At 46.9% G+C, this 11,801-nt stretch overlaps 1 protein-coding gene across 4 annotated transcripts; it reads right to left on the bottom strand.

Moving 5' to 3' along the window:
- Window positions 1-553: 553 nt before the first annotated feature.
- On the bottom strand, window positions 554-11,281 carry LOC117839248 (uncharacterized WD repeat-containing protein C2A9.03). Of its 4 annotated transcripts, none has more exons than XM_034719541.1 (10): window positions 11,125-11,281; window positions 10,722-10,888; window positions 9,993-10,157; window positions 9,828-9,917; window positions 8,543-8,677; window positions 8,354-8,464; window positions 8,157-8,248; window positions 7,671-7,776; window positions 1,333-1,419; window positions 554-1,232 (listed from the first exon to the last, which is right to left on the bottom strand). In XM_034719541.1, the coding sequence occupies exons 2-10, from the start codon at window positions 10,884-10,886 to the stop codon at window positions 819-821; spliced, it is 1,365 nt and encodes a 454-aa protein (XP_034575432.1). In that variant the 5' UTR covers window positions 10,887-10,888; window positions 11,125-11,281; the 3' UTR covers window positions 554-818. The 4 variants fall into 4 exon arrangements, with proteins under 4 accessions (XP_034575432.1, XP_034575431.1, XP_034575429.1 ...); XM_034719540.2 differs by having other exon boundaries at window positions 11,092-11,275; XM_034719538.2 differs by having other exon boundaries at window positions 10,722-11,275.
- Between the last annotated feature and the right edge of the window lie 520 nt (window positions 11,282-11,801).

Below are 11,801 nucleotides of genomic sequence, written 5' to 3'. Positions count from 1 at the left end.
AAAAAAGAAAAATAATTGGTTAATCTACCTATCAAGCCACTAATTATTTTTATTAATCCTTTTTCCTTTCAGAATATGAAATCATAGTATAAAATAAAAGGAAGACAAGGAGAAAGAAGAAGGAAGAGGAAAGGAGAGTTGTATAGATATTTCGTCTTTTTATCCATGTTACATAGTTAAAGAAGTCGTTTGGTATCTAACTAGACCAGTTGAAGCTAAAAAGCTGCTCCATTAAAAAGTTACGGTCGCACCTATTTTAGCTACAGCTACAACCTCGTTAAACGAGCTCTTAGGATGTAATTGGTTGCAAAGGAGGGAGCCATCCATGATGGATGGGCTGTACCGGATGGTGGGAGGCGGGATAGAGCGATGCAAGGAGGTTTGTTTGGTTGCACTTTACTGCCGTCCTGAATCACGCGAGCTATTGTTTGGTTGCACTGGATGGATCGTTATCGTGTATGACAAGAAACATTCGAGTTTGGTAGGTTGAATGGGAGGAGATCGGAGCACCCTAGTGCTATTTTGGTGAGGTTACCACCAATGTTCATGAACATGAGCTGAAGTTCTGACTTTTATGGATTCATCTACCACTAGAACGAATTGAAATATAAGTTTATGGTTTGAGTCTTGACACCTGATTCCTATCTCAATGAAGACTATAGGTGTCTATAGAATACAGTTCTTTATATACACATACAACAGGGTACATGATTATTGATGAAAACCAAGCTAAATTAAATCTGATCGGGATACTTAATCTGGGCTGACTATCAGCGCAGCTGAAACGTACCACGTCCAACACTCGTTTGCCTTGATCTTCATAGTAGTGAATCGAGGTATGAGTAGTTATAGCGGCGGCCAAACTGAAGTAAGCTGCCGTATATCCTATCTGAGACTCCGACATAAAGTGTGTCCGTGTCGGGGCTGAAAGACATACCAGATACATCACCAAAGAAATCCAGCTCCTGTCTCTTGTTGTAGTCACTTTTGATATCAAAGATGTGGACGAAGTCTGCTGCCTCTGCCATCGACAAGAACTGCCCGTCTGATGTGAAGCGAATAGATCTTATTGCTCCAACGTTGCCTCTCAAGACATGGACAGACTGGGAGAGATTTCTAGCATCCCAAATCCGGCAAGTTTTGTCCTGGTTACCAGTGGCGAATGTCCGGCCATCTGGGTTCCAAGCCGATGCAAAAGAGTAATCCAAGTGACCTTTCATGGAATGAATAGTCTGCTTCCAGATGCAAGACATGTTAACTTATAATCAATGAAATGGCAGATATTCTGAATATGTTCTAAACTTTAAACCTACTTTGCAACAGAACACTTACCTTTCCTGAATTAGCATCAATAAGCAAAGCATCTGTGTCATCACCAACAATAATAACAAGCTTTCCATCAGGGCTCAATGAAGTATGCTGTATCAACAAAAGAAACAAAGGTACTGAATCAAATAGGCAAAAATGCAAAAAATCTCACAAGCACCACATGATCGTTTTTAAGTCACATTTGCACTGAACTCGGAGACAGATGAAATATGTTCTTGTACTATCAGAAACACAAATACAACAAAGAAGTGTTTATAGCTAGCATTGCAAAAACAGAGAGTGCATATCTGAGTTCTAGGTGAATCACCTCTGATTTTATTCCTTGCACACTGGTAAAGAAAAGAAAAGGGACCAAAATGCAACAGAAATTTCATTCAACAAGATAGAATTGCAATACTAAGAATTCTCTAAATGTAGAGAGAGAGTTTGGGAAAACACCACACACCCTAATGAGGTGGGGGGGGGGGTGTTGACCTCTATTATACCAATATGGCTTGGTATACAATGGCTTGGTATACAAGGAATACAATCAGGTATACATGGTAAGCTATAAATCAGCTATATACGGCTATACATTGCCTAATACCCGCCCACAGTCGCAATGGGAGGTTCCCGGATGCAAAGACTGGACCTAAAGTCAGTGAACAGCTGAACTGGAAGGCCTTTCGTCATGATGTCCGCGAACTGATGGGACAAAGGCACATGAAGCACTCGGACCTATCCCAAAGCGACCTTCTCCTGGACGAAGTGGATGTCAATCTCAATATGCTTCGTGCATCGATGATGAACCGGATTGGCTATCATATAGACAGCACTCACATTGTCACAGTAGACAACAGTGGCCGAAGCGAGGGGGCCTGGAGCTCCTGAAGAAGCTGTCAAAGCCAGCAGCACTCTGCAACAGCATGAGCCACAGCCCGGTATTCGGCCTCAGCACTGGACCGAGACATTGTGCTCTGGCGCTTGGAGGACCAAGACACCAAGTTATCCCCAAGATATACGCAGAAGCCGAAGGTGGAGCGTTGAGAGTCCGAGCAACCAGCCCAGTCTGCATCTGAGTAGGCTGTCAGGGACTGGACAAGGCCGGTGCCGATGTGAAGCCTGGAGGACAGGGTGCCCTTCACGTAGCGCAGGATACGCTTGATCAGCACGAGATGAGGCTCGCGGGGATCGTGCATGAAGAGGCACACCTGCTGAACCGCATATGCCAGGTCAGGTCGAGTCAAGGTGAGGTACTGGAGAGCCCGTGCAGGACTACAGCCGTCCTTGAGCTTGTCGCCGTCGGTCGTCTAGAGCTTGGCATGAGTGTCAACAGGAGTCGCCGTAGAGTGACACTCAGCCATGCCGGCATGCTGGAGGAGGTCCAGGGCATACTGTCGCTGGGACAAGAACAAGCCATCGGGGGAGCGCGTGACGGAGATGCCAAGGAAGTGGTGAAGATCACCAAGATCCAACATGGCGAACTCGGAGTGAAGACGAGCCATAATGTGCTGGAGTAGTGTCGAGGACTAGGCGGTGAGGACGATGTTGTCGACGTAGAGCAGCAAGTAGGCGAGGCCCGTACCCTCCTTATAAACAAAGAGGGAGGTGTCCGAGGTCGAGGCGACAAAACCAAGCTATCTGAGGAAGGAGGCGAACCGCTGGTACCAAGCCCGAGGCGCCTGCTTAGGCCATACAATGATTTCTGCAACAGACAGACATGGTCAGGGGCGGCGGGTTCGACGAAGCCAGGAGGCTGTTGGCAGTAGATTGTCTCCTCGAGATGGCCGCGAAGGGAGGTGTTCTTCACGTCCAACTGGTGAATCGGCCAGGCACAGGAAGTGGCGATGCTAAGGACGGTTCGGATCATTACCGGTTTGACAACCGGGCTGAACGTCTCGTCATAGTCGATGCCGTGTCGCTGGGAGAAGCCGCAGACCACCCAACGCGCCTTATGACGAGCAAGAGACCCATCGAAGTTGAACTTATGTTTGAAGATCCAATTGCCCGTCACAATATTGGCGCTAGGGGGGCTGCGGAACGAGACCCCAGGTGTTGTTGTCGAGGAGCGCCTGGAACTCGTCAGCCATGGCCGCACGCCAGTTTGGATCAGCCAAACCGCTGCGGTAGTTCGCCGGAATGGGCGAGGGCGAAGTCGAGGAAGCTGTAGCCGTGAGGTTCCTTAACTGCACTCGCTGGATGGTCACTGTAGCCGAGCGAGTGACCGGGCGATGCAGCACAGGAGGTGGCGACGGTGCTGGCGCAGGAGCTGGTGATGCAGGAGCCGGTGGTGCAGGAGGCGCCGGTGGCACAGGAACCAGCAGCGCAGGAGGCGCCGGTGGCGCAGGGTCCTGCGCAGGGGCAGGAGCCATGGGAGGCTGACGACTGTAGACGAGGTGGAAGTCGCGCCGTAGAGGAGGAAGAATCCGCTGGTGCGCCCCAGCGGATGGAGGTGGCCCGCCGGCTAAGGAGCGGCGCGGCTCGGCCACAGACCCACCCGGTCTGGGCTGAGGCAAAGCGGCCTGGGGCGGCAGATGCACAACAGAGCCGCGAAATAGGATGGCAGGGTCGTCGTTAGGAAGCTCCTGCAAAACAACGGGTGAGGGCTGCGACTGCTCAACGTCCAAGGACGGAGCGACCGAGGTAGCAGCAGGAGGACCAAAGGGTCTCGACAGGAGAAAGTTGAGCTGAGACCAGGGGAGGGATGGGAGGAGAAGGGAAAGAACAACTCATTGAAGACAACGTGTCTAGAGATGATGCGGCAAGTGGTCAGCTCAAGGCAGCGGTACCCCTTGTGTGAGGAAGGGTAGCCGAGAAAGACACAGGCGGTGGAGTGAGGAGCTAGCTTGTGGTGTGCCGTGGCAGCCAGGTTGGGATAGCATAGACACCTGAAGACGCGCAGGTGGGAGTAATCAGGGGGCTGTGCATAGAGTAGGCGAAAAGGAATGTCATTCTGAATGGCAGAGCAAGGACGCCTATTTAGCAAATATGTGGCGCAGGCAAGGGCTTCGGCCCAGTATGTGGCGGCCATGTAGGATTGAATCAGCAAGGTGCAAGTCACATTATTGAGGGTGCGGAGGACACGCTCAGCTTTCCCATTCTGTGGAGACGTGTATGGACATGAAAGGCGCAGTTGAATACCCCGAGAAGTCAAAAAAGATGTGAGGGTCTTATTGACAAACTCGGTCCCGTTGTTAGCTTGGATGCTTCGAACAGGAAGACTGAACTGCGTGTGAGCATAGGCGCAAAAAGTAGTGATATGCGAAGCGACTTCGGACTTGTGAACTAGGGGAAAAGTCCAGCAAAAATGTGAATAATCGTCCAAAACGACTAGGTAGTAGCGATAACCAAAAACGCTAGCTACAAGAGAAGTCCAAACATCACAACGAACTAGCTCAAAAGGTGCAGAACTACGAGAACTAGAATGGGAAAAAGGTAACCGCACATGTTTGCCTAACTGACACGAATGACACAAAGTATGAGTCTCTTTAATACGAGGAATTTTGTCTAAGTGTGTCGATAGCGGCAGGACCAGGATGACCAAGACGAAGATGTCACAAACTGGAGGAGATGGTGAGGCTGGCATGGGGTGCTGCAATGCTAGCGGCTGAAGGTATGGTGTAAAGGTCGCCAGCACTATTACAGCGAAGAATCATGTCTGGTCAGAAAATCCTTGATAGAAAAACCAAAAGCGTCAAACTCTGGTGCAGTTATTATCCCTAGAAAACTGACGAACAGAAATCAGATTACGAATTAGGGAGGGAACGACAAGAACATTGTTAAGGCGAAAGTGGGAGTTGGGAGTGGTAAGGGTGGAGTTGCCACGGCACGTGATAGGTAGGGTTTGACCATTGCCGACTGGAATGAAGGAGTGAGAGGGAGGGAGGCGGGAAAGAAGAATACCATCCGAAGAGGCCATGTGGCTGGAGGCACCAGAGTCGACCACCCAGCCACCGTTCTGCAGCACCATCTGGTTGAGGGCAGCAACCAGCCCAGCCTGGTCCCAAGTTGGTGTCGGGGGGGGGGAGGGGGGCGCCTGGACAGGGGCGTAGGCCGTGTGGGCCTGTGGAGGAGGGCTAAGGAGGCCCGGGGCAGAGGCGCGCCAACCCCACCGCCCGTCGGGTATTGGCCGCCGGCCTGCTGGCCGCCTGGAGCGTCGTAAGAGCCGGCCCCAGGGCCGCCGTCGGGGGAGACGCCTGGAAGCCGCCGCCACCCTTCTTCTGCCACCGTTTCTTGCCGCCGCTGCCAGTCTGGACAGGGCTAAAAGGCGAGCAACACCCACCCGTACAGCCGGAGGACAAAGATGATGAGGAGGTCCCAGCGAGGAGGGCGGTGGAGTTGGAGATCTTCTCTCGTTGGCGAGGCGGAGCTTCTTCAAGGCGAGCATGTCACGAGCCTGGGCGAAGGACGGGAAGCTAACGGTAGAGTTGGCGATGTCGTCGGCGGTGTTGGAGTAGCGCGGGTTGAGGCCGCGGAAGAGATTCAGGACCAGCTTGGGGTCCTGAACGGGGTGACCAATGTCACGGAGAGCGTTGGCGAGGTTCTTCAAGCGCTGGCAGTACTCCGAGATGGAGGAGTCCTCTTGGGTCATGGAGTGGAAGTCGTGGCTGAGGAAGATCGTCCAGGATTGCTTGTTGGCGTGGAAGATGCCTTCAATGGCGAGCCAGGGGGCCCGGGCGGTCTGCTTGTCGTCCTCCATGGCGAGGTCTGGGACGAAGTCGTCGACAGAGCCGAAGATCCAGGAGCGGACGCAGCAGTCCGCTTGATCCCAATCGGGGTCGTCAGGACGGGGCGCCACGGTGCCGTCGATGTGCGACTTGAGGCTGAACTTACCGCACATGGACATGAAGAAGAAAGCTCACTTGGAGTAGCTAGAGGACTTCATCGTCAATGTCATGGGAACGTGAGACTTGAAGGAGATCGTGGCGTAGGGGTGGCTGACAACCGGCGGCGCTTGGTGGAGGAGGAGGACGCCACCAGGGGGCAGCGCTGGGCCATCGTCGGCAGCAGGGAGGGAGCCAGAGCCGCCCGCAGGCTCAGGCCCAGTGGGAGGCGTGGTGGCGTCGCCGGAGGCCGGCAGAGTGTTGTCGCCAGGTGCCGACCTGGAGGCGCCGATGGGCAGGAGGCCGCCGCCGGACAAGGAGGACTCAACAAAGTAGTCGTTAGCCATGGGAGGGAAGGAGGGGGGAGGAGCGCCGGCGCAGGGGAGGTACGCCTAGGGTTAGGCGCGCCGGGGAGTGGTGGAGCGGAAGGAAAGTCCCGGGACAGATTGATCCCGGTCTCGAGATACCATGTAGAGAGATAGAGAGATAGAGTTCGGGAAAACACCACACACCCTAATGAGGGAGGGTGACCTCTATTATATAGCCAATATGGCTTGGTATACAAGGAATACAATCAGGTATAGATGGTAAGCTATAAATCAGCTATATACGGCTATACATTGCCTAATACTAACCTTGTTCATTTTACTACACCATCATCAATTCAGTCTGCATGTTTTCATAGGGATGTCAACAAGACAGTAGCAAGACCTAAAGCAATAAGTATGTTCAACCAAGTTTACCCTATCATGTTATAAGTTGGTCCTAGGAACAATCTCAGCTAAAAACAAAAATACTGGAATGCTATTAGAAATGATGGTGTCGAAAGAATGCTGGAACATGTATCTTTGGCAAAGTCCACTGTAACATGCACCGCTGCAAGAGACTTCTGCTGGCAGATATGTAATAGCTGAAGGAGAGAGCTCTCAGGGGTTCCTGCCACATACTTGGGTGCTGAATGTCTAGATATGCTTTTATTCAATTGTAAGCCAAGTAATGATTCGGCTATTGATTGATATCATTTGTCCTTTTAGCCTCTTGATAGGTTGGTTTCCTGGGTTCTTTGCATCCTTGTATTTTTCACCTTATATACCTTTCGTATATTTGCCATTTTTATTAATCTAAATATTCTGGAAAGGCAGACTGGCCACAGTGGTAGAGTATATCCACTTGTGTCCCGGAGGCCCTGGATTTGAATCGAGCCTCCTTGCAAAATAAGAGACAGTAAAGCTGCTGTGGGAGCTTTCAGTTGACAGGCCATTACACGGGCCCGAATATAGGTACTCTATTAATTCTGAATAGTCTCAGAAGGATCCCTTGTGGAATCATGGTTGGTAGAGACTCCAGTTGACAGGCCACTACCCGGGCACGAATCTAGGTGCTCACAGGTCGTGTGGTATCGGTACTCCCCACTCTTGAGACAAAGCCTAAGGAACTTGTTCTGCCAATGCTTGAGGTTTATTTTTAGGACCCTTCTCTAATGTAAATAAACAAAATTAAAGAAGTCAAAAATTGGGAAAAGTAAACAACTGTACTTACATTCACTGGCCAATCAAATCGGAAATGCTTATACTGCTGGTATCTTTCCATATCATACTCCCTTACACCACAATCATTGTTGGATGCAATGAAGTGAAGAGCTCCACTGAAAAGAAAAGTAAGATTATTATTATTATCATTATTATTATTATCATTATTATTATTATTATTATTTTATTTTTTTTGTGGGGGGGGGGGGGGGGGAGGGCGGGGGGCTAAGGGAAGGGAGATCAGAGATAAATTCGAATTATCAGTTAAAAAATGTAAGCAGAAGTATTGATAGAAGGAGTAGGATTGAGGAAGCAGTAGTTGAAACTAGGATTTGGATCAAATGCTCTAATTTTAGGCTCTAACTTCTACTTTGGAGTAGCTCAAAACAGAGAGTACAAGCCAAAAACCGGAGCCCAAACAGGGGTCAAATGGGCCTTTATTCCTGATGTGTGTTTCACAAGGCTAAATGTCTAACCACACAGGATGATCATCTACCTAGATGTGTTGAATATCTCCAATGCGTTGGTAATTGCATTATCATCAAATGTTGTCCTGCAGCAAAAGCTTATTCCTTCTCGATCTAGGTGCTGCATCATAATTACAAATGATACTATCAATAAATTATCAGTATTACAAGTTCACCAATATTTCATCATTCCCTAACTTAAATGTAAGTAACATGGAAAATTTACTTTGCATATTAGCTCTCCTTGGAGACCGCCAGCTACTAGCAAATTATCCTTCACTGCCATGGTACTGATTTGAGTATGAAAAAAACCTTCTAATAAGCTTCCTGGGTGCTTCTGCAATAAGATAGTGCAATAGGATGAACATATGTGCTAATGATTCAAAGGGAGAATAAGTAAAAAATTGTTTCTCACCTCACTTGGCGCAATATGTCCATGTACATCCATAATTTCTGTGTCCAAACCACTTAAGGCTGACCAATGAAGTACAGAGTAATGCAATAATAGGTAGACATCATGCTTCGATGTGGCCCATACTAAATTTCTCAGCTGTAGGTATAAAAAATAGTTAATTTTCCCCTTATTGAACAAATAATATTTATGCACCGGAAGCAGACTAAAATAGTTAGACTTGCCACAATTAGTCTGTCCCCCTTTGGCCCTGCTTTATATTGAAAGCAAAAGAGAATGCTGGGTTTACCAGCTTTCCAAACGAGTTCAAAGTAGCGACATTCCTTCACCACACCATTACCGCTGATGATTATGGGATACAAAGGAGCTGACATCTCTACCGCTAGTCTTCATAGTTTATTTACCCAAAATGAAAAAATAAAGCTGAATATTGAAACAGACAGATCTTTAAACAGGCTAAGCCTTCAATTCAACTCGCTGTCATGTGGGAACTAATCAGGGTTATGGAGAGTATTTGTGATACAGGCTAGCCCTCAGTAGAGGCTCTGAATAGCCCTTAGACGGATTTATGGTTCAACTTCTGCTTGGATTAAACTCAATTGCTGAAGCCATTGATATAAAGTGAGTGCCTAACAAACTGACTAGCAAATCAACTACTTATCCTCCTAACTAGATATCTTAACTAAGTGAAGACAGCGTAATCTCTAGTCAGCTGTCGATGTTGTGGGTGTTCACCAGCCACTTCACTTTGCATGTTGGGAAGGGGACATGAATCATGGTCAATGTAACCCAGCTGGATCCAGGCTGGGATAGTGGCGCCCCATTCCTAACCAGTTCAGACAAGGTTTGCTCACCGCATACGGTGCTAATAAGTGCAGCCGATTAATGCATACACAACAACTTGACAGTGTTTTTGTATGATACAGAAAAATGAAGATAAAATCCAAGGGCTACGATTTTCTTGATGATGTGTCTTAAGCAGAAGACATTTTCTTATTCAATAATATAGGAGAGAGGGATTCACTAATTGAATTACAATATGCTGGTTATGCTTTTAAAAATAAGTACTGTACTGCAGCATTTGCAGATAAGTGAACTACAGTAGCATTTCAATTAGATTAATGCAATGTTTTAATTGATCCTGCATGTACCCAATACCCTAGGGAAAAAATTTCAGGCATCTGATGTGAAGTATCTCAAACTAATGATGACTCTGGTAATTATTTTGCAGAAATTTCCTTTAACAAACAAAGGCAGGATGCAAATATGCTAGTGTCAATGCACTCACCTGAAAGTGTGAGATAGTAGATTTCACTGATCTAGTATTTTGTCTGAATTCATAATATGTTCCGCCCTTCTCGGTAGATTTGCATGCCTGCTTTAACACCAGAATAACACCCAATGTGATGGGTATTTTTTTCCTATGGAAAGTAAGTTGATTTATAGGGTGTACCTTCATTGCTGCTTCTCCAGAATTAGGTATATTCTCATAGTTTTTGTACTGCTCTACCCGAGCCTGCCTATATGTTTCTCTTGTGATTCCCATCCTTTCCCAGGGTATTCCTTGAATATCTTTGCCATTTCTTGCATCTACTGCTGATATGTCGGGGACCTTATGCTAAATAAAATAAAAATTTCAGAGAATTCTATAGACTGTACAAGTAACTAATGCAAAACTTCAACCAGATACAAGTTTTGGCTCCAGTTAAACTTAATAACACTGTGAATAATAAATTAATAACTCAGTAACCTTTTCTTATGGTCCGACATTGGAATGGACTTCAACATTATGTAAAATTGTAAATATAACAAATTTCCTGAAGATTGAGAAGTAAATACCAGATACACAGAAAACAGTTATAATAAAGAAATTTGGAAAGGGCACAGATGTTGTAGAGGAAATCAGACAACAACACCAATATCCTTTGAAAGATAGTGACACTACTAATCATAGCAGTAGTTCATCATTGCCTGATGTCTATGCATTCTTTCATTGCTTACATTCATTCACAACTCACAGGTTTAAAAGTTAAGTAAAATAGCTCAATCAATTTCCATAGCCTTCAAAAGTTATGTTTGCCAGCAGAACCCACCACAGGAAAACTAAGCATGCACAAAGTACTGCTACTAGACATATCTCCAAAGATATAACAAATACACGATGAAATTAATAGGTACACACCGATTGGTCCTCGTCCTCTTCTTCCTCGGCATCAGAGTCCCTAGCCACGGGCTCTTGGTACTCATCCTCCTCCTCCTCCTCCTCCTCCTCCATGTCATCGACTGGCTCGTTCATGTCGTACTCATCCTCCATCTCCTCAACATCGCCGTAATGGTAATCGGACATGCCTATATCACAGCCAGGGGCGAACCCAGTATAGGACATGGGTGTACACCCGATAATTTTTGCAAAAGAAAAGAATCGAAATGAATAGGCATAATAATTGTATACGCTTGTACTTGGATCAGATCCGAATACAAATAGCTTATATGTTATAATTTGGGTGCTCGGTTCCGCACAGAAGGCAAGGGAAGGGAAGGGGTGGGCGTACCTGCCCGCCACCAGAGAACAGCCCAACGAATACCTGGCGAAGGGCCCGACGAAGACCAGGGCACCTGGCGTAAGGGGGCGGCGGCGCTCGCCCCAGTCGTCGCCGCTAGAAAGAAAGGGCAAGACAGATACAGCGGGGTGAACGGGAGAAGGAAAAGGCAGCGGGGAAGGGGGGAACGGCTGGACGCAGCAGATGGCAAGAATATTGCAGATTCTTTTAATGATTTAATTTCGTAAAACTATGTTTATTTGCAACACTTGTTAGCTAGAACCTGTGACGACCATTTCACAAAACTTCAGTTTCCTGATCCCTATATAGAGAAAAAAATTAGACAACCGGAAATATAAAGCATTTTTTGTTTCGATGGGACCAAGTTTGACTAACAATTACTCAATTATTAGTAAGTAGTTTTTATGCAAAATTGATGTTATCAAATTCATTATTCATAATTAAAAGTACTTATAGATATAGTTTTGTACTTGTGAAATGAGCGTAGCTCCGTTAGTTAGATTCATGTCCACTCATATTCATGTCTGGCTTCTCTACCAGTTTTCTCTATTAGTTTTTGTTGAATCCTATTTATTTTTCTTTTTAAAAATGAACTTTACATAAAAAGCTAAAGCTCCTTCGGAAGTTCGAAAACAGCTAAGAGCCCCTCCAAAAGCATTAAAGAAACAGTTTGTTAGAGTTTCATCTGAATCTGATCTTTG

The sequence above is a fragment of the Setaria viridis genome, chromosome 9 (genome assembly GCF_005286985.2).
Source record: "Setaria viridis chromosome 9, Setaria_viridis_v4.0, whole genome shotgun sequence".
NCBI lineage: Eukaryota > Viridiplantae > Streptophyta > Magnoliopsida > Poales > Poaceae > Setaria > Setaria viridis.
The sequence above is the reverse complement of the archived record's forward strand: the minus strand, read 5'-3'. Positions and strand labels throughout refer to the sequence as shown.

Excerpts from the sequence above, each read along its gene's own strand:
- LOC117839248 (XM_034719538.2), bottom strand. The coding sequence starts at position 10,925 with ATGTCCTATACTGGGTTCGCCCCTGGCTGTGATATAGGCATGTCCGAT. Across the intron at positions 8,465-8,542 it reads GACATATTGCGCCAAGTGAG|AAGCACCCAGGAAGCTTATT; the intron begins GTGAGAAACAAT and ends ATCTTATTGCAG. Across the intron at positions 8,249-8,353 it reads AAGGAGAGCTAATATGCAAA|CACCTAGATCGAGAAGGAAT; the intron begins GTAAATTTTCCA and ends ATTATGATGCAG.